The 27,863-nt window shown below is 42.7% G+C and overlaps 1 protein-coding gene across 2 annotated transcripts; it reads left to right on the forward strand.

Annotated features, from left to right (window-relative positions):
• Positions 1-5,111: 5,111 nt before the first annotated feature.
• On the forward strand, positions 5,112-27,863 carry LOC123929179 (myosin-1). Of its 2 annotated transcripts, none has more exons than XM_045984547.1 (38): positions 5,112-5,315; positions 5,407-5,550; positions 5,668-5,824; positions 7,135-7,162; positions 7,914-8,028; positions 8,113-8,205; positions 8,340-8,403; positions 9,079-9,177; positions 9,270-9,373; positions 9,523-9,661; positions 9,842-9,960; positions 10,051-10,200; positions 10,313-10,483; positions 11,248-11,557; positions 11,654-11,724; positions 12,885-12,972; positions 13,055-13,172; positions 13,472-13,595; positions 13,684-13,820; positions 13,913-14,168; positions 16,522-16,764; positions 16,859-17,035; positions 17,866-18,011; positions 18,091-18,181; positions 18,269-18,658; positions 19,256-19,382; positions 21,031-21,149; positions 21,294-21,490; positions 22,760-22,943; positions 23,219-23,384; positions 23,473-23,597; positions 24,016-24,324; positions 24,411-24,614; positions 24,917-25,042; positions 25,133-25,303; positions 25,570-25,674; positions 25,798-25,893; positions 27,711-27,863. In XM_045984547.1, the coding sequence occupies exons 1-38, from the start codon at positions 5,112-5,114 to the stop codon at positions 27,861-27,863; spliced, it is 5,820 nt and encodes a 1,939-aa protein (XP_045840503.1). The 2 variants fall into 2 exon arrangements, with proteins under 2 accessions (XP_045840503.1, XP_045840504.1); XM_045984548.1 differs by having other exon boundaries at positions 11,248-11,554; positions 11,645-11,724.

The raw sequence follows: 27,863 nt of genomic DNA on the forward strand, positions 1-27,863 counted from the left end.
AGCACAGGGTATTTTGCAAACAACATCCTTAGACTGGTCTTTCTAAAAGTGGTGTCAAAGCTAGAATAATCATAAGGCTATCAAACAATTACACTCAACCTGCCACTAAGAAGCAGCATTCACTTTTATTTTAAGTCTACAGGAATACTTTATGACTATAAAACTGTCGCCTACCAGGGAAGCCCATTCTGGAAGAAATCTGGAAGTCACCTTTTCTTTCTAACCTTTCCTTAATACCAGGATATAATAGAATCCTAGAAAACTCCTGATCCCCCCGACATGTACTTAATTTTCCAGGTCTATGCAAAAAAAATGGCACTGGCTATATTCTCAAATAGGGGACTCAGACTACACTGTATCATTACTTCTCCTTGATGTTATCAAGAACACAAATCCAAAGTATTATTAATAACCCATAAAGGTTTTCATCATAAATACCCATACACCATATAGTCAGAGAATGCACACCAGGTAATGGGTATGACATGAGTGAGATGTGACCTTTCTCCCTATGAAAGCTACAAGGTGGCTCTCAAGTCTGGGGCCAAGAGAATATTATTCCATATACTATTATGTATTATCAATAAGCTATTGGCCTATGTTTCCAGACTTGATGGCTGCCTTCATAATCATGTGAAAGGCCAAAATAAATTATCAGGAGTTTCCATAAAATACGAGTCCTGAAATAGATAATTTGGGTGTAAATCCAACACACATAACCATCGGTATGACTGTGGTGCAAAACCCGGGAATGATAGCAATCTGAATTACTCAGAGACGTTTTCCTAGATGATCAAGATTTTCTAATCTGGATTCCACTGAGATGCATAGCCCAAGGTATAACCTTCCCGGACAGCATAAAGGAAAAGCTAAGTGGTAACTATCCACCTGATGAGAAGCAAGAGTGTACGGGTTTAAATTGCACTGTGGGAGAATGACTTACATCAGACATGTGGGAAGAGCTTAGCAGGTACTTAGAATTCCCATTGTCCGAATGGCCCAGGGAAGAGTGTGGGATCACCTTTCTCCCTGCTTGACCCATCTTTCCCTTTGTTCCACATCACTGTAAATGCTCAAGTACCTCATAGCTTGGTAGTAATAAGCAAAAAACAACATCTTATAACAAGCTTACTACAAAGCCCATCCAGCACAGGTCAAAAGGAGATCTTAAAATGCCTATCAAATTCTACTGAGAACATTATGAAAATGTCCTCTGTTCCCAAGAAGCATTGCCCCCGTTTTTCGGATGGCTGCTAAAGAAAATGGATTTGGGTGGGGGGGGCAAACAACAAGGATTGTAAGAAAGTAAAATGCTATACCTGTGGTCAGAAAGCGGGTTGAGGGTTGGCTAGGAAGGATCCCATCAGACGCAGGTCTCCTGGAAGACCCTTCCTGATGGCTTTAATCTACCCCAGGTAGAAGACTGGTAGCAGCAAGCATGCTGGGCTGCGTGCTAATCAGGGGCCCGGGGTCTAGGCTGCTGTGTGATTTGTGATCACTGTCTTCTGTTCTTTGGATCGCAGCTGTTTTCGTAGTCCAATGAGGAATATGGGTTAGATAGTCCCTTCCAGGCAGTAAGATACCACGTGACCACTGCACCCAGTATCTCCAGATATCTGCCTTCCTATGGCTATCTATTTCATTAAATCGATTCAAATGTATGTATAATAATACAGGAACTGTTGCAAAACGGGATATGAAGAAAATTTGGTCTCTGTCGCAGACAGACAAGGCCGACATAGAGAGACCCAAGACAAGAGATAATGAAACAAATCGTTTTTTAAAAAATTAAAAGTTAGAATAGAAAACAACATTCAGGTGTCATTGGTAAGCAAAGTGAGAAATGTATGCCACCGGCAGCTGATGGAGAAGCTCTGGGTGCTGCGTATTTAGACAGAGAAATGCCCTGTTTTCTAATATCTTCCTATCCCAAGTTTCAAAGAGGAAACAGGATTTCACAAGCAACTTGCATTTTTTCAAAGCAGAGAGAAGCAGAACCTCTAAGCTTGGCGAGGCAAAACAGTGAGGAGCATGCCTGAGGTGGGAGTGGTCTGATCTGACTATGAATGGGGGGGCGCAGTTGACCAGAGGCAACACAAGCAGCTGTGTGTGGCTGCTCTTTACGAAGCAAGTTTTAAAATCACATTTCCAGGCACCCTCAGCAAAGCACAGTACATTGCACTGCGCCCCCCCCCCCCCCACAAAACTCATGCCTTCTGGGGAGGGAAGGACAATCTTTTTCTGACACTGTTAAAGAGCAGCGACTTCCCTTCCCAGTCTAGTATCCGCAATTGTGCGGGCAGTTGAAAAGACTTCACAGGCAGGCGACTGGACGAAAACAGAACAGTGGCGGCAACAAAAGCGCAGGGACTGCGGAACGTAGCCCTCTCTGAAACACCACCTTACATTATTCCAGCCAGATCGCTTTCACGTGGCTAACCTCTCGAATTATTTATAGGAGATTGATTCATATACTTAACCAAATGTGAGAGGAAATACTTCTAATTATATCCAAACATCTTTAATATGAGGGGAATTATGCTTGGAGACCTTCATTGCCAAAAACATGTTTTGCCAAATACGTTTTAAGAAAGAGGAGGAGGCTACATGTTTTCCATATTTGACCCTATAAAAGGACCCTTGGAATGGGTAGGACTTGTCTTTCCTCATAAAGCTTCAAGGTGAGTGTGTGTGAGGACAGGGTCTGTCTGAGGACGGCAAGGGCTCTCTGGCAGCCCGCAGCCCTGCCTGCCCCACGTCCTGGCCCCCACCAGACCTGGCAACCCTTCCAGACAGGCTCAAACTTACTCCGTAGCAATTTTAATTAGCTGTTTGAGTGTTCCCAGTCATTTCCTGATTCTCACGTAAGAATTGCGCTATTATTGGGAATGGTTAGAGTCTAACCAGAAGAAATTTGCTTTTTCTTACAGCTCTGACCCACTTCCAGGTTGCATTTCTAAGGTAAGGCACTGATATTTTTTTCCCCTCATTCTTCACAGGGTGCAAGAAATCTTCCACAGTGGTTGGAGAGTGCTCAGGGGGCTATAAAATAAAAGCATTTTCATTTCATGGTTGATCATGTTTCCCTTGAAGAATTCTGAAAGGGATTTTAGAAACTTGTTCTCATTAAGTTATATCCTCTGCAATACCTGAAAATGCTTTCTTAGAATTTTGAGTTTTATATACAATTTTTTTCCTATTTTTAGCGTTGCAGTCTGTCTTTTAAATAACTTATGACATGCAATACAACATTTTGGTGTTAGTTACAGAGAAAATATAAATTTCCTATATTATAGATTTTCCTCAGCACCATATACTGCAAAAAAACAAAAACAAAAACAAAAACAAAACAAAACAAAACAAAACCAGATGCTGTCTGGATGAATTGAGTCCTTGCACCTTGGAAAAGTAGCTTCAATCCTCATGTTGTTTCACAGTCTATAAAATGGAAAAAAAATTTAAATGCTCTGAAAAATGATTATGAGCATTTTTAACAACACAAAGGATTTTGTGTTATCCAAATCACTGCAGTTTGGGAAAATGTAGAAAAGTTCACACAAATGCTTTGAGTTTTTCTGGAAAGAATATCTTTATTATTATAAAACAAATTACCTCTGATCATTATTGACAGGATTAATGAATATTAAAGTGGCAAGAGATGGAAGGATCCTGAAAAGAAAGTTTTGCGAAATTTTTATGAGAATCTCAGTAATAAGGAAAACATAATAATATTTTATAAGTCTTTTAAAAATATTAAGGACAACTGAAAAAGCCAAATTTGTCAGAAGTGTGGAAACAAGAGAAACTGATGTAAAATAGAATTTATTTATTTATTTATTATTATTTTTTAAAATATTTTATTTATTTATTTGACAGACAGAGATCACAAGTAGGCAGAGAGGCAGGCAGAAAGAGAGGAGGAAGCAGACTCCCCGTGGAGCAGAGAGCCCGATGTGGGGCTCCATCCCAGGACCCTGGGATCATGAACTGAGCCGAAGGCAGAGGCTTAACCCACTGAGCCACCCAGGCGCCCTAGAATTTATTTTTTTAAAGATTGTATTTATTTGATAGAGACATCACAAGTAGGCAGAGAGGCAGGCAGCCAGAGGGGGAAGCAGGCTCCCTGCCGAGCAGAGAGCCCGCTGTGGGCCTCGATCCCAGGACCCTGAGATCATGACCAGAGCTGAAGGCAGAGGCTTAATTCACTTAGCCACTCAGGCGCCCCAGAATTTTTTTTTTTTAACAAAACAATGTAAAGCAAAGCTCCCTACAGTTCTGCTTTCCTTTATCAGGTAGCCTTTGTAAATCTATAATGAATCCAAATCTATAATGAAAAGATTTTCACTACACACAAAATAGTTCCCAGAATTTTTACAACATAAACCTATTGTACTTTTAATTCACAAAGCCAGCTTTGAGCCCTTCCCTGAATACATTCAGCATGTATCCTAAGAGGCAGGAAGGATGCCTTGAAAGAGAGGTGCTCCCCGCCTGCAGGGTGCTTATAATCCATCTGGAAGATAGGAGCTATCAATGAAAGAGCCGGAGGACACCTGCCATCATCTTCGCTTTGTGCTCTGTATAAGCTAATCACAGCCCACATAGAGAAATTAACATGCATACCAAATACAACAGAGAACGCAGCTAAAATATCATATGGCAGGTGAACCAGAAACCACAGTCTCTTTGCAAATGCTCGATTAAGTACCTATCAACTTTGGCACAGAACACAAACGCTGACATTTCACCTCCAGCCAAGCCAGGGAGGTCATACTCCACACGATGCTAAGTGCTCAGTTCCTCAGTGATTCAAAAATGTTTTCTTGGGGCACCTGGGTGGCTCGGTGGGTTAGGCCGCTGCCTTCGGCTCAGGTCATGATCCCAGGGTCCAGGGATGGAGCCCCACATCGGGCTCTCTGCTCAGCAGGGAGCCTGCTTCCTCCTCTCTCTCTGCCTGCCTGCTTGTGATCTCTATCTGTCAAATAAATAAATAAAATCTTTACCAAAAAAATGTTTTCTTTTTCTAAATGTGACATCGAATATCTGAATTTCCAGAATATCTTCTCTTTCCCTCCCTGTCAGGGTCTTTGACTGGGCTGAGTTCAGCAGCCATGAGTTCAGACCAGGAAATGGCCATTTTCGGGGAGGCGGCTCCGTACCTCCGGAAGTCTGAAAAGGAGCGCATTGAGGCCCAGAATAGGCCCTTTGATGCCAAGACGTCTGTCTTTGTGGCGGAGCCCAAGGAATCCTTTGTGAAAGGGACCGTCCAGAGCAGAGAAGGAGGGAAAGTGACCGTGAAGACCGAAGCTGGAGCGGTGAGTGGAGCCCCTGGAGCTGGCCCCTTTCTATCAGTTCTTGTGTTTGGTCTCCCCACCGACCTGAACCGTTATCGTCCCCGTTTGCCAGACTCTGACAGTGAAAGACGATCAAGTCTTCCCCATGAACCCTCCCAAGTACGACAAGATCGAGGACATGGCCATGATGACCCACCTGCACGAGCCCGCCGTGCTGTACAACCTCAAAGAGCGTTATGCAGCCTGGATGATCTACGTGAGTTCATTCTCATGGCCTTCTGCTCAGACAGCTGGTTAACAGTTTTGAAAAACAGTAGATTATTAAGGTCCCCATGAGATGATTATACTTTTTTTTCCCTCATTTTTGGTGTAGACTTACTCGGGCCTCTTCTGCGTCACCGTGAACCCCTACAAGTGGCTGCCGGTGTACAATGCAGAGGTGGTGACCGCCTACCGAGGCAAAAAGCGCCAGGAGGCCCCGCCCCACATCTTCTCCATCTCTGACAACGCCTACCAGTTCATGCTGACGGGTCAGTGGCTCAAGTGTTTCTCATACAAAGTATTTAACCACCTCGAGTCACACGGTGTTAAAGCTAAACAGATCTTCAGAGATAATCTAATCTAAGCCCCTGGTTGTACAGAAGAGTTAACTGAAGCACAGAGAGGGACATGCTGTCAGAGCTGGAGCTAAAACCGAGCTCTTCAGACCCCACCTCCATGACTTTACCAGGCCACGCCTCTGCTCTATCCTTTGAAATTTAACTTGCTTGTATTCTCCACGGAAATACATAATTTATGGTATAGATTTAAGTAACAATAGTTAAGATTAAGTAACTACGGAATCATATTGTCTGAATGGAAATGAAAAATACACGTTCAATCCTTCTGTGCTCAAGTTCCTTGTTGACTATCACTCTGATGCTTTCAGGAGTACTGTTACCTCTAACATCATCAGAGACCATCCCACAGAAGATAGCCTCTTGAATGAATGAATGAATGAATTGAATGAAGATGGTGTTTGGGGGCTACATGCACAGAAACAGAAGTTGTTTTCTGCCCCCTTAAAAACATTTTTGTTCTGACTGAGGCACTCTCCTCACCTGATCTTTCTTTGCCCTGAGAGCACACTTTTTTTTTTTTTAAGATTTTTGTTTATTTGACAGAGAGATATCACAGGTAGGCAGAGAGGCAGGCAGAGAGAGAGAGGAGAAAGCAGGCTCCCTGCCAAGCAGAGAGCCCGATGCGGGGCTCGATCCCAGGAACCTGGGATCATGACCTGAGCCGAAGGCAGAGGCCCAACCCACCGAGCCACCCCGGCGCCCCTGATAGCACACTTTTGACAGGACTGATCAGAGTTAGGGTTATGGGCTATGGCCCTACGATACTTCCCCCCCCCCCCCACTCTGTGAGGCCAACTGACTAATTTAGAAACCAAATCTCAACTTTGGCTTGATAAGCACTATTTAAACCTATTAAACTACCATTCAAATCCTTCATATATTCTGCATTTTTCACTCCTTTATGCATGAATCAGCAGAAAGTATGCTTCTGAAACCCACAGCGGACAACTACAGGCTTTGGAAAGTACTGCTCTTTCTTTTAAACCGGAAGGACACACTTAACTATGAGGACTTAAGAAATTTCAGATATAACAACATTTTATGTTTCTCTTCAACTTAAGAGGTTTAAGAATAATATCATATATAACTTTACAGTAATATATTTCAAAACTCCGTTTAAAATGACACAGTATTTATTTTCAATGCCCCAGGTGTTTCCCTATAGAAAGTTCTGTTTGCGTAACTAGTGTGATGCTGATTGTCCACTGTTTTTCTCTTAGATCGGGAGAATCAGTCCATCTTAATCACGTATGTATTACTATTCTGGGATGTATTGGTATTTCATTCACACGGGGGGAATGCCAAACTAAAACAAATTAGTTAGTGCTCATGCTGAAGCAATGCTGTTCAGTCTGGAATGGAATACAGTTTGTGCTGTGTCGTAGGGTTTAGACTGCATCAGAATGTAAAATAACAATGGTCTAAACTTTGTCATTTGCTAGTCCAGTCTTAAAAGCTGCCCAGAACTTTCCTAAGAGTGGGGGTTATAAACCCTTTCTCTGTGCATGGCCAGGACCTGGTACACGGCAGTGAACAACACAGAGCCATCTGAACACTGAGCCATTTGGGAATGTTCCCAGTGGCCCACTGTTTAAGGGCTACTTGAGAAACATCTAGTCCTTCAAAGACTTCACTTGAGCCATGTCTTTTGTCTAAGGAAACTGAGGAACTACATGCATTGCTTTTTATGGTTTCATTTTCCACATAGCCTTTGGGTGGCCGCCTCTTGGACCCCAAGCCCAGGCCACAGCACCTGGAAAAGAGACTGGCACATTTTTTAAGAATTATGTGTTAGATGATTAATGAATGAATTCCCCTACTTCTTGTCAGTGCAAAGCAACAGAAATAATATGAGCTATAGTAGGCTGAAGAGGAAGAGTGGGGAGAAACTGACAAAGACATATAAAGATGGGTGTGTAAGACAGTAAATGTTGATGATGGAGCTTCTTTCATTTGTCACACAGCTTAATTCCTCATGTATGTTTGGTCTCTGTGACAGCGGAGAATCTGGTGCAGGGAAGACCGTGAACACCAAGCGTGTCATCCAGTACTTTGCAACAATTGCAGTCACTGGAGAGAAGAAGAAGGAGGAACCTACCTCTGGCAAAATGCAGGTGGATCTGCGGGCAGACTCTAGATTCTCAGGGCTCTTGGGAAGTCTGGAGCCCCAGAGGTAAGGACCACTCTTGCCTTTGCAGGGGACTCTTGAAGATCAAATCATCAGTGCCAACCCCTTACTGGAGGCCTTTGGCAACGCGAAGACCGTGAGGAATGACAACTCCTCTCGCTTTGTAAGTCTCCTGGTCACAGAGAAATCTTCTCAGTCCTTCCATGCCAGAGAAAGCATGTTTGAATTATCATTTCCATCTCATTTTTCTTGAGTGCTTCAAGTTTTGTATGTAACATCATCATTTTTATTTGCAAGGGTAAATTCATCAGGATCCACTTCGGTACCACAGGAAAACTGGCTTCTGCTGATATTGAAACATGTGAGTAACAGGACCTCCTAAACAGAATCCACGAATGACAAATGATGGTCTGGAGGAACATTTTGCAGTTCCTGCTGAGCCCAGGGCCTGTGAAACACCAGTCTGCTGCCAAACATGCCGATAGTTAATGCCAGTCCTATCCATGGCCCACATTGTGCTTTATCCCAGTCATGAACTAATGACTCTATAGGAACTGCCAGGAGCCATGGGGCTTGTCTGAGATATTCCAACCTCAGAACAGATTTCAGTTTTCTCTAAGAAAACACTAACACTAGGGTAAATGAGTTGCCTTCAAGTTGAGAATAGGTGATTTCTTCCTAGCAGGAGGCTTGATAAATGTTGCTCTCAGTGGTCCCTCTATTATAAAGTAAGAAAAGACCCTGAGGAGGGAGCGGTTCTCCAGAATCAATTATATCCCAAATGTCAATGATCTTCTTCATGAGAAATGTCTACGTCTTGGGCCAGGCATGCTTTAGTCTCTTTAGTTTCTGGAGGTGGTAAGAGCACCTGTGATGGTGTTTGTAGAGGCACAATATGTAGCCTATGTTGTAGAGGCACAACACTCAGCTGAGATCACAATAGGCCAGGGAGATTTTTTAGTTAATTATCCCAAATTCCAAAATCACTTCAGGAACTTTGCAATTCCTCCTGACCAGTGTCTACTTTTCATTGCAGATCTTCTGGAGAAGTCTAGAGTTACTTTCCAGCTGAAGGCGGAAAGAAGCTACCACATCTTCTATCAAATCATGTCTAACAAGAAGCCAGACCTAATTGGTAAGAAGGGGCTTAGATTTATAAGCTAGAAGTTAATCATTTTATTAACAACTTCTGATGGAAAACACATACCCTGAATTCTATGTACCCAGAAATGCTCCTGATCACCACTAACCCATATGACTATGCCTATGTCAGTCAAGGGGAGATCACAGTCCCCAGCATTGATGACCAGGAAGAGCTGATGGCCACGGATGTAAGTCACATATACAGTTTTTTTTAATCCATTATGTATGAAATGACAATAACACTCCTCTATAGGTGTGGTTAAGGATAAGGTATAAATTCACCTGAATAAGTTAGTGTCTTCTGCCCTAACATTTGTCCTCTCATCTTTCCTGGTAGAGTGCTATTGACATACTGGGCTTCACCTCTGATGAAAGAGTCTCCATCTACAAGCTCACAGGTGCGGTAATGCATTATGGGAACATGAAGTTCAAGCAGAAGCAGCGTGAGGAGCAGGCTGAGCCAGATGGCACCGAAGGTAATACAGACAAAAAGATCATTCCAAATTCATGTCTTCTTTATAGCTGAGCTTCTGATGAATATATGCAAATTCACCACCATACAGATTTTCTATAGAGTAGTTCACTCATCACTCTGCCCCCATGAATTGTGGGACCCACAGTAGGTCACACAGGGTGCCTGAATTTTGTCTCTGTAGTTGCTGACAAGGCAGCCTATCTCCAGAGCCTGAACTCTGCTGACCTACTCAAAGCCCTCTGCTACCCCAGGGTCAAGGTTGGCAACGAGTATGTCACCAAAGGCCAGACTGTGCAGCAGGTGAGTGTGTGACCTCAATGAATGACACCTGTCCCAGGCCTTCACAGCATGTCTTCAGTAGTGCCAATAATCACTACCCTGTCCACAAAGGTGTACAATGCCGTGGGCGCTCTGGCCAAGGCCGTCTATGACAAGATGTTCCTGTGGATGGTCACCCGCATCAACCAGCAGCTCGACACAAAGCAGCCCAGGCAGTACTTCATCGGGGTCTTGGACATTGCCGGCTTTGAGATCTTTGATGTGAGTTGTTTGAATAAATGCCTCTTAAGGCCCTTCCGCTTTGAGTCTTCTCTGCGGAGTCCCCACTGGACTTTCCAGACTCACTCCAACTCTTGCTCTTTGCAACACCCAGTTCAACAGCCTGGAGCAGCTGTGCATCAACTTCACCAACGAGAAGCTGCAACAGTTCTTCAACCACCACATGTTCGTGCTGGAGCAGGAGGAGTACAAGAAGGAGGGCATCGAGTGGGAGTTCATTGACTTTGGGATGGACCTGGCTGCCTGTATCGAGCTCATTGAGAAGGTTCGCTTCCTTTTTTCAGGTCACAGATTATACCACTGAGAAAAATCTTAGAAGACTTCAACTCATAAATAAAATCAGGAAAAGTCCTTCTTTTGCTAATTCTGAGGGAGATATTCTGGTAAAAGGAGAGTGAATATTTTCTCTAGCAACCAGAACTCTCCATTTCCCAATAGTTGGCAAGGCAAGACCTTATTTTTAAAACCACCTTTCCCTATAAAAGCATACTATAAAGAGTATTTTTCACTCACTTTCCCTTTGTCATCCTTAGATTCATTTTTATTGGCAACTGAAATGTGAATTTCTAATACTTAAAGCAGAGGCTTTCAAACTTCAGTTTGAGACTCATCACAAGTGCTTAATAAAACTGCAGAATTCCCTAATCTCACCCCTGGGAAAACTCTTCAGGAAGTGTGGGATGGATCCTTAGAATATGCATTTTCACCAAGGGTTTCTGATCCAACCAGTTTTCAAGTCACACTTGGAGAAATGCAGCTGTGGAGCCGTGGGGCAAGACATAAACTCCAGGAGAGTGTGGCCTTTGTTCCTCTCCCTCACCACCACATCCCAGAGCCCAACACAGAACTTGGATCTCAATAGGCACTCCATAAATATTTGCAAATGTAATGACGTATGAACCAAGGGATGAGTTTTCATTAATTGTAAGAAATTAAAGGATGAATTTACTCAAATAGGAACAAGATGTCACATATTATTTCTACAAGCAGACAAAATTGAAAGGCATTTATTTCTTTTCATCTTTTCAGCCTATGGGCATCTTCTCCATCCTGGAAGAGGAGTGCATGTTCCCCAAGGCCACAGACACGTCCTTCAAGAACAAGCTCTATGAGCAGCACCTGGGGAAGTCCAACAACTTCCAGAAGCCCAAGCCTGCCAAAGGCAAGGTTGAGGCCCACTTCTCCCTGATCCACTACGCTGGCACCGTGGACTATAACATCACTGGCTGGCTGGACAAGAACAAGGACCCCCTGAACGAGACTGTGGTCGGGCTGTACCAGAAGTCTGCAATGAAGACTCTGGCTTTCCTCTTCTCCGGGGCAGCAGCTGCTGAAGCAGGTAAATTCCAGTAGAAGTCATCTGTTATTTTATGTGTCAAACACACACTAAGGAAGTCTGTGCAATGATTGCTTGTGCTCTCTCTACCCCCCTTAGAGTCTGGCGGTGGCAAGAAAGGTGGCAAGAAGAAGGGTTCTTCTTTCCAGACTGTGTCTGCTCTCTTCAGGGTACAAAATGCCTTTGCTATGTCTTATTAGATTCAGGGGCTTAAATTTTACTGTATTTGTGGGGAAAGGGAAGTAATCTTGCAAGGATTCCAGAACTGGACATGACTCTAGAGACAAGTCAGTGGGTGGTGGTAGAGCAGTTTAGAGACTTCGGGGTTGTTTGGAAGAGACATGTCAGTATATAGGAGACAAGGTGTCAAGAGGGATGAGAGTAAATTGCACAAGTCAGCATCAGATGGTAAAATTAAATTGGGGAGGCCAGGAAATAAGGTCATTGACATTTAAAAGGTCCTGCTGGGATAGGATTAGGCAAAACATGAGACTTGCTGGAGGCTGTGAGAGCCTCCAAATGATATATGTGCCTTGGTATATACTGGCTCAGAACTGAAGTGAGTGGACTTTGAAAGCTGATGACAGAAGATCCCTGCTGGGAATTGGAGACTGAATTTAAACAAAGGAATTAAAAAACCAGATGTGATAAGAAATAGCTCTTGAAGGAAAATTTACCTTTCTTAGGACAATCCCATCTGTAATAATGAAAACTTTCGTTATTCTGAAAAACCAGGATTTCCACAAGTTGGAAGACTTCTTCTCATACCTGGTAACATGGCTGTTGGTGTTCTGCCAATTCCCAGAGTGAGGCACTAAAGGCCACGTTCTATGGAATGAGCAGGAGGACACAGCTCTGTAATTAGAATAAGGAATAAGAATGTGATAGAGAAGCAGATACAATTGAAAATAAGGTAAAGAAAGAAATTAGAGATTTGGAAGAAGACACTGAATTATTTGTAACGCTCAATCACACAGCTAGACCAGAGAGTCTGGGTGGAGTGTTTCCCTACATTTAGAATATCATACTCGAGCTACAATACACGCTAGGAAATTCAGCAGCAGTGACTACTTCAATGACTAACAGAAAAATATGTTTATCATGCACGAAAACGGGAAAAAGAAGGACATTTTGAGAATGTGGAAATTCCAACTCCTCATTTTCAAATCTGGATACTATTCAGGTAGTATCTGAATTAGATATTATTGGATCCTATAACTAGATACTATTAGAACTGAGCCAATATCACGGATGTCACAATGATTATGTCTGTGAATATGAATGTACGGAAACAGTGCTTTTTAAAATCAAATATTCATAAATTCCACAGGAGAATTTGAATAAGCTGATGACCAACCTGAGGAGCACTCACCCCCACTTTGTACGCTGCATCATCCCCAACGAAACCAAGACTCCAGGTAAGACCCACATGTTGCCTGAACAAGCTCCAGGATGCTTGCTTTAGACCATGAAATGAGGCATGTGTGCTCTTCCTCTCAGGGGCCATGGAGCATGAACTTGTCCTGCACCAGCTGCGGTGCAACGGGGTGCTGGAAGGGATCCGCATCTGCAGGAAGGGGTTCCCAAGCAGGATCCTTTACGCAGACTTCAAACAGAGGTCAGACTCTCTCGCTGCAAATTATCTTAAGAGGTTCTTTTATTTATTTTAATTGTTTCAATATAAAAATCCTTTATACTTTCTATTATAATTGAAGAAAAGAAAAACACATTTGGCAGACTCTGTATTGACAGGCCAAAATTTGACACCCTCTGATATACACAGAGAATGAAGACATGAATATGATTTCTTGTTTATGTTTGCTAGACTACCCAGAGTCTACATCATTTCTATAGTAAGTCAAGAAGATGTCTTGTTGGTGACAACAGCTCTATCATTTATTTTCTTGGCCTAAACAGATACAAGGTATTAAATGCAAGTGCTATCCCTGAAGGACAGTTCATTGACAGCAAGAAGGCTTCTGAGAAGCTTCTTGGGTCCATCGACATTGACCACACCCAGTATAAATTTGGTCACACCAAGGTAATGGTTTCTAAAGCCTACCTGATGCTATTCTTGTCCCTGTGAAGTTTCTGTATAGTGTCTGATCTGTAACTCCTCCCACGCATAGGTCTTTTTCAAAGCTGGTCTTCTGGGGCTCCTAGAGGAGATGCGAGATGACAAGCTGGCCCAGCTGATTACTAGAACCCAGGCCAGGTGCAGAGGGTTCTTGGCAAGAGTGGAGTACCAGAAGATGGTGGAGAGAAGGTATTAGCAGAGATACTCTATGAGTCCTCTTGGCCCTTCTAACTCTACTTCCTGTTGGAACCTGACTTTGACCCCTTCTGCTCCCATCACAGAGAGTCCATCTTCTGCATCCAGTACAACATCCGTGCTTTCATGAACGTCAAGCACTGGCCCTGGATGAAGCTGTATTTCAAGATCAAGCCGCTCCTCAAGAGTGCAGAAACAGAAAAGGAGATGGCCAACATGAAGGAAGAGTTTGAGAAGACCAAGGAAAACCTTGCAAAGGCTGAGGCTAAGAGGAAAGAGCTGGAGGAGAAAATGGTTGCTCTCATGCAAGAGAAAAATGACCTGCAGCTCCAGGTCCAAGCTGTGAGTATCAGAGCCCATTTCTTGCAGTCAGATGCTAACATTTTGGCTCAGCAGTTGCTGGAGAAAGGTCTAGATTCCACCGCACTAAGGGACTATCAATCTTTCCAAATTCACAACTCCTTAGAAGTTCTACACAATCCCAGACAGAACATTACTACCAGGCACTGTGGTAGGATCCCTTGCTGTAGAAAAGGAAAAAACAAAAGCACTTCCCTTTTCCCCCTAATGTTTTTCCTAGCAAAATGTGAGCAAAAAGTGAGGTGACCTTTGCTCCATTAGACACTCCCTACTGAAAAAAGCACATAAGACCAGGGAAAAGAAAAACAGTATTTACAGTGGGGAGGGAGGAGACATTGTGATGGAAATGGATCAACTTGAAACCAGTATGAAACCAATTGGCAACTTCCCTCTCAACTCTGTCTTTAGATACTCTCCAGTTCCTGAAAGAATAGAGTCATTGCAAGGATAATGGCAATACTTTCTACAGAGTGTGTCAGTTTTTAGGCAAAGCATGAGATACTCTCATATGGGTTGATATGGGTTGATATTCTTGTTCCAATGTTCCAATAAACATCCAGAAGATTGGGAAGAAATATTTGATCAAACACAACTGTCTAACCCACTTTTGTGATTCAAATGACAAGAGACTTTCAGTTTGCTACTAAGTTCAACAACCTAAGCCCTGAGAGTGACCCTGTAGTCCTCTGAATTCAGAAGAAAACTGACACTGGTCCAGTTGGGTATTTACACTTGGAACACTCAACTGGAAAATTTAAAGAAAAATGAACTATCTGTACATACCTAGGTTGGCATTGTGTCTTTCCCTGTAGTTCATGTACAACAGGGTTTTCTAAATTGAGGAGAGGTTCATCATACCTTATTATGGTAGCCAGTTAGCTACCATAGGACATACATAGGAGATGTTAGATCATCTCTACGGTTAGCCACCATAGGGCATATCTAAGTTTGGTCTGAGCATACTCCCCTCCTTCGAGAATAGTATGACCACTTTTCAGCACCATTCTCTCAACTCTCCACATTTAGTAAATACATGAGGACATTCCAAGTGCTAGGGGTACAACTTGAAGGAGACATGGTCCCTGCTCCTATAGAGTTTCTATTCCAACCCTTATTCCTTCTCGTGAGAAACATGCTCACTACTTCTCTATGCACCACCTTTGAACATATTCAGTTCCCCTTATTCCTTCCATGTGTTCCCTGTAATTCCCAGTTACTCTGTAGGACATCTTCCCTTTAAGACACTTTCTTGATATTACCCCTCCCTCTGGGCAATCCACTGGATACTCAATCATTTTGTTTTCATACACTAAGCTTTCCTGGAAATAAATATTAAATAAAGAAAGGTGGGCACCTGGGTGGCTCAGTTGGTTGAGCGACTGCCTTGGGCTCAGGTCATGATCCCAGACTTCGAGTCCAGGATCGGGCATCCCAGCTCTGTGGGGAGTCTGCTTCTCCCTCTGACCTTCTCCTCTCTCATGTCCTCTCTCACTCATTCTCTCTCAAATAAATAAATAAAATCTTTAAAAAAAAAGAAAGAAAGGTGACTAATCTGAAATTATATACCAACACATTAAATGTAGGTGACATCATGCAAGGGAGGAAAAAGTTTTCCTGGACCCTCTTAATAAGGTCCCTGGGTGGGTCTGAAAATTTAAAAACAGATCAACAGGAGAGAAGCATGAATATATGTTGATTTTTACACATGTATATGAGTCTTTACAAGAGACTGGAGACCCAAAGAAGTAAGCAGAGCAGGAAGCTTCTATATCCTTTAGACAAATGATAGATTTGTAAAGAACTGACGAGAAAGGGGTTTGAGGTAGAGTAGTAAATGGTGAAGATGTAACTAAAGAAGATAAATGTTAGTTTAACAAGGATTGTTTATGCAGCCTTCTTGGTGCCCAGTTCCCATCTCTGGTGATAAGAATGTCTTGTTTCCTCCTAGTACAGGAAGGTACTTTTCACATGTTTCAGGGAAGAAGGATGAGTGGAGGAGGTCAGAATGGGCTTCCTACTTTAACCATTTTTCTCAAACGCCCTCAGTTTATGGCACGCAATATGCCAAGCTGCCGTATTTAGGGACAGTGTGTCCTGAACATCATCATTAGCAAATAAAAGTGTATCCTAATTTCACCAGGAACCCTGGCTTAAATTCTTTAAAAAAATGTGCAGTCTCATAAGTGCCCAATAAATATCTCCTAGATGATGGAAAGCTTATAAAAATTAACTCAAAGATTTAAAACACAATTTACTTGTTTGGCTTCAAAACATTAATAAAATCTGAAAATGTCCAAAGAACTAAAATCTAAAAGTGTCTATTATCCCTTTTCAGGAAGCAGATAGCTTGGCTGATGCAGAGGAAAGATGTGACCAGCTGATCAAAACCAAAATCCAGCTGGAGGCTAAGATCAAAGAGGTGACTGAGAGAGCAGAGGATGAGGAGGAGATCAATGCCGAGCTGACGGCCAAGAAGAGGAAACTGGAGGATGAGTGTTCAGAGCTCAAGAAAGACATTGATGACCTTGAGCTGACCCTGGCCAAGGTTGAAAAGGAGAAGCATGCCACAGAGAACAAGGTATGAGTTATATTCTCTTCTACCATATAGATTTTCTGCCACCCTACTAACATGCTTTAGCACAGCTACCATTTCTATTTTTAATTTTTTTAAGGTGAAAAACCTCACAGAAGAGATGGCAGGTCTGGACGAAACCATCGCAAAGCTGACCAAGGAGAAGAAAGCCCTCCAAGAGGCCCACCAGCAGACCCTGGATGACCTGCAGGCAGAAGAGGACAAAGTCAACACCCTGACCAAGGCTAAAATCAAGCTTGAACAACAAGTAGATGATGTAAGCCTAACATCATGTAAAAAAATAATTTTTTTATTTAGTAACAAACTCAGCCTGAGTTTACATTCTAATGATGTAATGAGTACTTTTCAAGAGCTTGCAATGAATAAGGAGCATAGAACATTATCCCTGATTCAAGGTCTAAGATGGACATCCATGGAGTCAAAAAAATCAATAAAGAACGTTGTAGGTAACAGTATGGGTAAAAAGAAACAGGGGAAAGGAAGGTTATTCCGTTTACCAGGAAAAGCTGTACAAACAAAATGGGTTTTGGTTGGGATCAAAAAGAAAGTGGCCATGGGAAGAAGCAGACACAGTGCTCTAAGTGGCGAGCAGAGCAAGAGCAAAGTAGTAGTAAGTATCTAGAAGGTTTTCTCTCACAGTGAGGAAGGAGATTCCAAATAAGGAATGTGCAAGATGAATTCAGGGTTAAATGTGATCTTATAGCGAGTAGAAAACCCACTGTAAATATGTGAGTAAGGGAGGGCCTGGAAGAAGTCATGGTTTAGAAACATTGCTGCAGTGTCTAGAGGTATGGTGAAACACTAATAACAGTGATTTCCAGTGGGGGGGGGATTCCGAAGGGATGGTATTTCCCTAGCAGTTTACTGTAATCATACGATAATGAGGTATGGTTCACCTTCTAAATGATGACTTCTCAGACTAAGTAAATAGTAAAGGGAATGGAATGGATGGAACAAATTAGTCTTGTGAATAGAAAAATCAAAAATAAGCTGTAGATTAGACAGGAGTCAAATGTTTACAAGGCCAACCCTCGATGAAAAGTGGTAACATTCCAGGAACTGTATTCATGCATTATTAACTTTTAGCTTGAAGGATCCTTGGAACAAGAAAAGAAAATCCGAATGGATCTAGAAAGAGCAAAGAGGAAACTAGAGGGAGACCTAAAATTGGCTCAAGAATCCACAATGGATGTCGAAAATGATAAGCAGCAACTCGATGAGAAACTCAAAAAGTAAGCAATGAGGACAAAACTTTCATGTGGAAATTACTATTATTATATCTGTGACTGACATAAAATGCTCCTTCAACAGGAAAGAGTTTGAAATGAGCAATCTGCAAAGCAAGATTGAAGACGAGCAGGCCCTTGCGATGCAGCTACAGAAGAAGATCAAGGAGTTACAGGTGAGTCGGACCCCCTCCACCTCTTCTGTGCATTCCAGGAATCAAAACTGTCATGAGTCAGCATTCACGTTGATGTGTCACCCCCAGGCCCGCATCGAGGAGCTGGAGGAGGAAATCGAGGCAGAGCGGGCCTCCCGGGCCAAAGCAGAGAAGCAGCGCTCTGACCTCTCCCGGGAACTGGAGGAGATCAGCGAGCGCCTGGAGGAAGCCGGTGGGGCCACTTCCGCCCAGATTGAGATGAACAAGAAGCGCGAGGCCGAGTTCCAGAAGATGCGCAGGGACCTGGAGGAGGCCACCCTGCAGCATGAAGCCACGGCGGCCACCCTGAGGAAGAAGCATGCAGACAGCGTGGCCGAGCTTGGGGAGCAGATAGACAACCTGCAGAGGGTGAAGCAGAAGCTGGAGAAGGAGAAGAGTGAGATGAAGATGGAGATTGATGACCTCGCCAGTAACATGGAGACAGTATCCAAAGCCAAGGTGAAATCATGGTTTAAGTCTTAAAGAGATTTCTGTGAGACAGGTGTGAGTGAGAGGCTCAGGAATCCTTAGTAACTGGCAGGAGACTACAGACAGTGCAAGCAGGAGACAGGGGGGAGCAAGGGCACTTGGGTGTGATAGGCCAAGCACTCAATCTTTGTTGTGAGAACAGCCATACCCAAAGAACAGTAGGGTGGAAAGTTAAGCTCTTCCAAATAAAAAAATACCATTCGACCATACATTCTGGGATTTTAAAAACATCTCACCTTGATAAGGTTTCTGTTTTTCCCTTTAAGCACAAATAAATAAATTGCTCCTCAAAAAAATTGCCCAGAATTAAATGAAGTACCATTATTCTCCCATCAGAGACAAACCAGTTGAGTACAGACTTGAATTCACAAAGCAGTTCAGTAGTGGCATGTTTGGACTATGTCACTTATTACTCTTTCCTTCATAATCTTAGGCCTCTGTAGTGTGTGTTTGTAAAGATAGTACATTATCACAGGGCCCACAGCCCCTGTGGAGTGCTCAGATTATGAAAAATTCCTGTGGTCCAAATGCTTGCTTGAGAAGCTTTTTACCACCTTCTGAATGCAGGGGAATCTGGAAAAGATGTGTCGTACTCTAGAAGACCAGGTGAGTGAACTTAAGACCAAAGAAGAGGAGCAGCAGCGGCTGATCAATGACCTGACGGCTCAGAGAGCGCGTCTGCAGACAGAATCAGGTGGGCCATTTATCAGTGCTGACCTTGAATGACAAATTTCCTTTGGATGCTTAATTCGCTGGAAAACTCTGCACTGACTTATCGAGATCACATATTACCCCCCTGGGAGACACCTGTCACCACCACTATGAACAAATCACTGACAACTGTCATAGATTGCTTTCTTTTTTGTTATAGTTGTGACTTTCGTCAAAGAGATCCAAGCTCTCCTGTTTTTACAAATTTTAAAGCACATTTGACTTTCATCAAGTTATCAAATTAAAAGTGTAGCTTCACAGTATTTATTTGCACTTTTCAAAATGCTTACACAAGTTATTTATTACTTTATTACCCTCAACAGTCTGTGTAATGTAATCCACATATTAAAGATGACAGGCGATGGCAGTGATGAAGTGACTGTCCAGGAATGCTTACTCCTCTCTTCTTCCTGAAGTCTGGCCAAATGCTACTAGCTCGCACAGTCACGCAGGGAAATTCAGTACTACAACCCAGCCCAAGAGCCTTAAGTGATGTTTGTAGAGTTTTGATTATCCAAATTGGAGAGTCTCTGTATTTCCTCTGTCCCCTAATCAAACCATCCAATGTTTACCAAATTTCCACCTCCCCAAGTGAGAGGTAATAAGATGGAAATTATTTTATGGGTCATCTAGACTACTAAAGTGATAGGCAGGTCAAAGTGTTGAAGACCCACTTTATTCTTTCACATGCATTCAAATATTGCTCTTTCTAGAACAAAGTTCAAAGTCAGGCTTTTATTATTGTTATACGGGTAGTTCGTAAACTTCACAAAAAAAAAAAACAACAACTATATTCTCAGGGCACCTGGATGGTTCAGTCACTAAAGCATCTTCCTTAGGCTTCGGTCATGGCCCCAGAGTCCTGGGATTGAGCCCCATGTCAGGCCCCCTCCTCTGTCGAGAGCCTGCTTCTCCCTATTCCTCTCCCCCTGTTTGTGTTCCCTCTCTTGCTGTCTCTCTCTCTCTGTGTCAAATAAATATATAAAATCTTTTTTTAAAAAGTCTGTATTCTCAAAGTATCAAAATCCTCCTTGTAGACTCTTTTCTAAGTTCCTTCTTCAACTTAGTGGCATGGAAAAAAAAGAAAGTTGTGATTCTTATTAAATATTAACATCTCTTGTTACATGCTTCTTGACCAATTTCTACTGTGATAAATAATCTTCTTTTAAAGTTTTATTTATTTGACAGACAGAGCGTAAGTAGGCAGAGTGCTAGATAGAGCGAGAGGGAGAAGCAGGCTCCCTGCTGAGCAGAGGGCCTGATGCACAGCTGGATCCCAGGACACTGGAATCATGACCTGAGGCGAAGGCAGCCTCTTAACCAACTGAGCCACCCGAGGCGAAGGCAGCCTCTTAACCAACTGAACCACCCAGGCTCCCCTGTGATATATAATCTTATATACCTTTCAAAATGTCTTGCGTTGTTCCTAAGTATGTAATCAGCCTCCAAGCTTTCCATATTTCTCATTTTTACATAGATTCGCTCAACAGAACTGAAGTAGAGCTTGGTCTCTTGCTGTAATCTATGCTCTCCAGTGTATTTCAAACTTAGGTCCCTTTCCCTGCACCAGTTTTTAATCCAGAGCTGATTTCCAAAGTGAGGTTGAGTTTTCTCCATCTTGGTCTTAACAGGTGAATATTCACGCCAGCTAGATGAAAAGGACTCGTTAGTTTCTCAGCTCTCAAGAGGCAAACAAGCATTCACACAACAGATCGAGGAACTGAAAAGGCAGCTTGAAGAAGAGATAAAAGTAAGCCCTACTTGTCACTATCCTTATTTTTCAGGTTTTATTTCTCTTACTCCTATAGATTGTCTTCTGATGGCTTATAGGAGCCTAGGGACTCAATGTCACTTTAAAGATATCAAATTAGGTATCTGATCTCTATGTTTTCAGGCCAAGAGTGCTCTGGCCCACGCCCTGCAATCAGCCCGCCATGACTGTGACCTGCTGCGGGAGCAGTATGAGGAGGAGCAGGAGGGCAAGGCCGAGCTGCAAAGAGCAATGTCCAAGGCCAACAGTGAGGTGGCCCAGTGGAGGACCAAATACGAGACAGATGCCATCCAGCGCACAGAGGAGCTGGAGGAGGCCAAGTATGTCCTAAACTTAGCTGAAATGAAAACATCTCTGTTAACGAAGCATATCTGCCGTAAGCTCTGTATGGGAAAGCGTCGGTTATGCCCCAAACAAATTTGAAAAACCAAGGAAAAAACGTGCATGATCATAAACCAAAGCAAGACAAACATTCTAGGCAGGCAGGAAAAGAAATTAAGCTAGAAGGCAGAAAAAAGAAAGCAAACAAGGCAAGAGGAACCTGAAGGACTGCTTTTAAAAAGGGGGACTTTTGACATCTTTCTATCCACAAAGGTGTAGACAGAGTTAAGTGTTAACTATACTCCCCTGTGCCCTTCCTCCCTCTCAGCCACTAATGGGAAAATCAGTTCAAGGTGTTAAACGTGTAAGGGAAAAAAATAAAATCAGAACACGGCTCCTCCTTCTGAGATGTAAAAACATGGCTATTGGTAGGGGAACAAAGACATACATTGTTAAAGACTTTAAAAAAATCTTCTGCAATAAGAAAGGAAACACATCATTTCATAAGGGACCAAATATTCAGTGCAATCAAACAGTTCAAGATTGAACTGTAAAGACAGAGAATCTGGACGAGAAGAAACCTATTCATTCAACAGAAGTTTCAGGAGAGACCTAGTTGTTTATCCTGTGACCTATGTACAACTATGTAGTTGGAATCATGGTGGCTGGATGCCTTAGAAGAACATCTGAGTGGAGCTCACAAAACAAAATTGATATTGATTTGGAAAAGTTTATTTTTATTAAATGATTACCGAAAAGCCAGGAAAAATAAGGGACACTATTAGCCAAAATCAAGTATATTTGATTTGAGATCAAATTCATTCATTTAAATTCAATTCACCAACATTTGAGCATTTAATATGTGTGACAGCCTACAATAAAACAAAGATGAGCAACATACACACTCTACCCTCTGGAGATGAAAATTCAGTGGAGATAAGACATAAATAACAGTAATTCAAGGCAGATATTATTATTCTACAGAGGAGAAGTAAACCATCCACCTTGATGGGGAAAATGTTGCTTGGGCTGATCACAGACAGCCTTAAAGCAAGAGTATGAAGTACAGCAGTGTTGAAATTTAGACTGTTTTCAGTATTTGGTTCATAGGAGAGTAACAATGAGTTAACACAGAACTGGGCCTACAAAACAAGCTGGAAACCCAAAGTATTGGGTGTCTGGCTGTGGAAATCACTCTTTTGTACCTACTTTGAAACATCCAATTCTACTATTGTCCATTCACGTCTCTTGTCCTCATTTCTTTTTAGAAAGAAGCTGGCTCAGCGTCTACAGGATGCCGAGGAGCATGTAGAAGCCGTGAACGCCAAATGTGCTTCCCTTGAGAAGACGAAGCAGCGGCTCCAGAATGAGGTGGAGGACCTCATGATTGATGTGGAGAGAACCAACGCGGCCTGCGCCGCCCTGGACAAGAAGCAGAGGAACTTCGACAAGGTGACTCATATATTAGCCTCTGGCTCAGTATTCAACACAGGATGGAAGCCAGCCTGTTACTTTCAGTGTACATTATTCAGACTACGTGAGTGCTGTTCTCAGTAGCTCCTACTCCACAGGAGGCAGTGGAGGGTAACAATGCCTATGGTTTCTACTCTTCTCATAATGACTTGACAGTCCCAGATCACCTCAACTCTGACAAGTGCCAGAATACATGGTGCCCCCAACCCATCAACTTTATCCGTTAAATTTCTGAACCATTCTTTGCCCCTCAGATCCTGGCAGAATGGAAACAGAAGTATGAAGAAACTCATGCTGAACTTGAAGCTTCACAAAAGGAGTCCCGCTCCCTTAGCACAGAGTTGTTCAAGATTAAGAATGCTTATGAAGAATCTTTAGACCAACTTGAAACCTTGAAGCGGGAAAATAAGAATTTACAACGTGAGTACATCTCACCTTTTCTTTAACAAAAGATTTGAAAAAATGTTTTCCCTCACTGAACCAACTTTTATATTTTTTTCACCAACAGAGGAGATTTCTGACCTCACAGAGCAGATTGCAGAAGGAGGGAAACGTATCCATGAACTGGAGAAGATAAAGAAACAAGTGGAACAAGAGAAGTCTGAACTTCAGGCCGCTTTAGAGGAGGCAGAGGTAAACAATTTATTGTACATTCTAAAACAATTATAAGAGGAATTAGAGTCCATTGCATGCAAAAATTGATGCAATTCTTGAATTAAGAAGAAAAAAAGTAAATCTGACTCTGTGTACTCGGCATAAGGATGGAGAATCGACAATGCAAGCAAATAACACACCTGTATGTCAGGAACTGTGCTAGACACTGAAAAAAAAAACTAAGATGAATAAGTTAAGGTCCCTGCCCCCTGCCCTCAAGGGCATTATCTAGCTGGGGAGACAAAAATATATAAAACCAACAACAACTCATTATAGAAATTTCCAGAACAATGGAAAAATATGTGTTATGGCAGCACAAGAGCAAGAACTAATTCCTATTTTTAGAATACTGTAAACTCCCATTCCCTGCTAATGTCACCCCCTGCTGTCATTAAAGGCATCTCTTGAACATGAAGAGGGAAAGATCCTGCGCATCCAGCTGGAGTTGAACCAAGTCAAGTCTGAGGTCGACAGGAAAATTGCTGAGAAGGATGAGGAAATTGACCAGCTGAAGAGAAACCACATCAGGATTGTGGAGTCGATGCAGAGTACCCTGGATGCGGAGATCAGGAGCAGAAATGATGCCATCAGGCTCAAGAAGAAGATGGAAGGAGACCTCAATGAGATGGAAATCCAGCTGAACCATGCCAATCGCATGGCTGCAGAGGCCCTGAGGAACTACAGGAACACCCAAGGCATCCTCAAAGTAAGTGCATTCAAAAGATGGCCCCAAGTGGCTGGGGTGACTGCAGCCCTAAGAACAAGGTGTCCCAGTGATCGTTCATCCCACAGGACACCCAGCTGCACCTGGATGACGCCCTGCGGGGCCAGGAGGACCTGAAGGAGCAGCTGGCCATGGTGGAGCGCAGAGCCAACCTGCTGCAGGCCGAGATCGAGGAGCTGCGGGCCACTCTGGAGCAGACGGAGAGGAGCAGGAAAATGGCAGAACAGGAGCTCCTGGATGCCAGTGAGCGTGTCCAGCTCCTGCACACCCAGGTGAGTATAACACAATAGTGAAAAATACAAAGGAATGAAAACGAAATTCCTGCTCATAACTTGGCATTACCTAAAAATGTATTCATAATGTTTCATGTAGGATGAAATTTAAAATGCTTAATATTTGTGGGTTAACAATATCTATACTGTGACATCCAGTCACATTAAAAACATAGTGTCATCTCAGATAATTCATGAAACAAGGAGGGATACTAATAACTAGTTTGTGACTTCATTAAAAATCTGGCATCTTAATTTTTCTCTCAAGTACTAAATATTTCTAAATTTGATATTTTAACCAGAACACGAGCTTGATCAACACCAAGAAGAAGCTGGAGACAGACATTTCCCAGATCCAGGGAGAGATGGAGGACATTGTCCAGGAAGCCCGCAACGCAGAGGAGAAAGCCAAGAAGGCCATCACTGATGTGAGCAGAGGGCAGTATGGTGGTGGTCAAATCTGAATCCTGATGATCCCCTTCAGCTCTCTCAACTGGTTTTGTTTTACTACTCTTCAGGCAGCCATGATGGCTGAGGAGCTGAAGAAGGAGCAGGACACCAGTGCCCACCTGGAGCGCATGAAGAAGAACTTGGAGCAGACGGTGAAGGACCTGCAGCACCGTCTGGATGAGGCTGAGCAGCTGGCCCTGAAGGGTGGGAAGAAGCAGATCCAGAAACTGGAGGCCAGGGTGGGTCTTCTGATCAGCATATTTCCCACCTCATTCCAATCCAGTTCTTGATTTTGAGTACCTTATACCGCTGAATGATTGGGACATACAGAATGAATAAAAATGTTCCTTCCTGCCCAAGAGCTTTTAAGGGTACAACTAGACTAGGGCATCAAAATACGTATAAAGCAGAGTAAAAGAAGCATGGTAAGTCATTTGAAGAAGCAGAAATCCACTGAGTGAATGGATCACTATAAATGTTTTTTAAAATACCTATCTTCTTGCAGGTCCGTGAACTTGAAGGAGAAGTTGAAAGTGAACAGAAGCGCAATGTTGAAACTGTCAAGAGTCTACGCAAACATGAGAGGAGAGTGAAGGAACTCACTTACCAGGTAAAGAAAATGGCCTGTCTAGGTTTTCACCCTAGTCTGTAAGGGCTCAAAAAGCTAATGTACAACAAAATGTTCATGGTATTTGAACTTTCAAGAGACCCACCCTCCAAAATATTATTTCAGACTGAGGAAGACCGCAAGAATGTGCTCAGACTCCAAGATCTGGTGGATAAACTGCAAGCAAAGGTGAAAGCTTACAAGAGACAAGCTGAGGAAGCGGTGAGTTCTGAACCCCTTGGAGTCACCATGCAATCCCCCTCCAGCCCCAGACTTCAGTATGGCCAAGCCAGCTTAGTTATGGGAATGAAAGGAGAGGAAAGAAGGATATAATGAGGAAGGATCAAAGGAAAAGGGTCAACAATGTTCTGAAGAATGATAAGAAACCAACCACTTGATGAGCGAGGGAACACTTCCAGGAAAGGAGAAGAGCAACACAATGCTCTTGAGAGGACAAGAGTCTGGTTCAAGGAGCAGAAAGAAGCACAGACAGAGCAGTAGAGAAGGGGCCGAGGAGCAAAAGAGGAGGCAGATCACAGGGTCTTCTAGGTCTTGGTAAGAAGTCTGGATCACATTCTAAGTACAATGGAACAGCAGGAAGCCACAGGAGGGTTCTAAATTACTCAGTCATGCCCTGGTTTATACTTTTTAAAAAGAATATTCTGGATACATTGTGGAGAATAGATTGCCCAATAACATAGATAGGTACAGGATGACATTCTAGGAAGTTTTTCAGGTAGGTCCATGGCTTGCCTGAGGGTAGTAGTGAAGCAGATAGAGAAGAGGGGAGAGATTCAGGATACATTCTGGAGGGAGAAACTATAGGATGTGCCAACTGGTTGCCCTGGGAGGTGACAGAAACGAAATCAGGGGTACTTCATCAAGTTCACAGTTTGAGAAACCAGTTGGATGGTGCAACAAAGACTACAGTGGGGAACTAAGGGAGGGACAGATTCACAGGGCAAGAAAGAAACAGGAATTCTGTTATGGAAACACTCTTTGAAATGCCAACATATACATAAGTGAAGGTGACAAGTGAACAGTTAAGTCTGGAGCTCAGACTGTCTTGCTCATGTTCAGACCAATAGGTTCTTGGCACTCCACCTTATCTCATTTCCCCAACCTATGATTTATTTAAAATAATAAATTCAAATTTTCTAAATATGCAAGTATGGTTATATATACCTACTCATCACAAATTAGTTTCTCTGTTCATTAGTGGTTTTCATGATTTGGCTGACCTCTAAGGTCTGGGGTGGGAAGCAGGACATAAGGGGGACAGAGAGAGAGACATAATGTGTCTCTAACCCCTACTTCTCTCATCTGTAACAGGAAGATCTGAGGTTTTATTCACACTCTATTATTTAGTAATCCTAAGTTTTATTAATTTCTGAATTTGAATGGCATATTTTGAACTGTTGTCAATGAGCCTTTTAAAAAAGAATAATTACTAAAGACTAAACCCAAACCGGCCTTCCCAAATTCACTGCGTATCTGTTCGAACATCATCAGAGACTACTGAAGAGTATTCTGGGAAACAAATTTTGTTTCATTTCTGAATTGCATTAAGTGGCAATAATTTACACTCAAATACTCAAGGGGCAATAATTAATATTCAAGGCTAATAGCTTAATATAATGTAGATTTTTTTAAAAGGTTTTGTTTTGTGTTTTAGAAGCTTTGGTTCATTCACCAAACTCTGGTGGGGGGGCGGGGGGAGAAGAGGTTGGAAACCTGACATATTTAGTAGTGGCTCTAAGATGCTTACATGTTAAAAAGGAGAACTTTTAGGAATGTTGATAGCAAATGTCACCTGTCCCTCCTTCCTATCCATGAGTTCAAGAAGCATGAGAGGAGTTAATACCAAAAAAAAAAAAAAAACAAAAAAAACAAGAGCTTTTGTCTAGTTGTTTTTTTTTTTTTTAAGGTTTACTAGAGTGAAGCATTTTTAAGTAAAAAGAAATTTGAGACCAACTGACCTAAGAAACCAGAAATTCTTAACTCTTTTCCCTCCTAAATGCATCTCCATTCATTCTCAGGAGGAACAATCCAATGTCAACCTTGCTAAATTCCGCAAGCTCCAGCACGAGCTGGAGGAGGCCGAGGAGCGGGCTGACATTGCCGAGTCCCAGGTCAACAAGCTGCGGGTGAAGAGCCGGGAGGTCCACACGAAAATCATAAGTGAAGAGTAA

The sequence above is a fragment of the Meles meles genome, chromosome 18 (genome assembly GCF_922984935.1).
Source record: "Meles meles chromosome 18, mMelMel3.1 paternal haplotype, whole genome shotgun sequence".
Classification (NCBI taxonomy): domain Eukaryota; kingdom Metazoa; phylum Chordata; class Mammalia; order Carnivora; family Mustelidae; genus Meles; species Meles meles.

Coding starts and splice junctions, on each gene's coding strand:
- LOC123929179 (XM_045984548.1), top strand. CDS start 5,112: ATGAGTTCAGACCAGGAAATGGCCATTTTCGGGGAGGCGGCTCCGTAC. Junction 10,201..10,312: donor CCGGCTTTGAGATCTTTGAT/GTGAGTTGTTTG, acceptor TGCAACACCCAG/TTCAACAGCCTGGAGCAGCT. Junction 19,383..21,030: donor GCGTCTGCAGACAGAATCAG/GTGGGCCATTTA, acceptor TGGTCTTAACAG/GTGAATATTCACGCCAGCTA.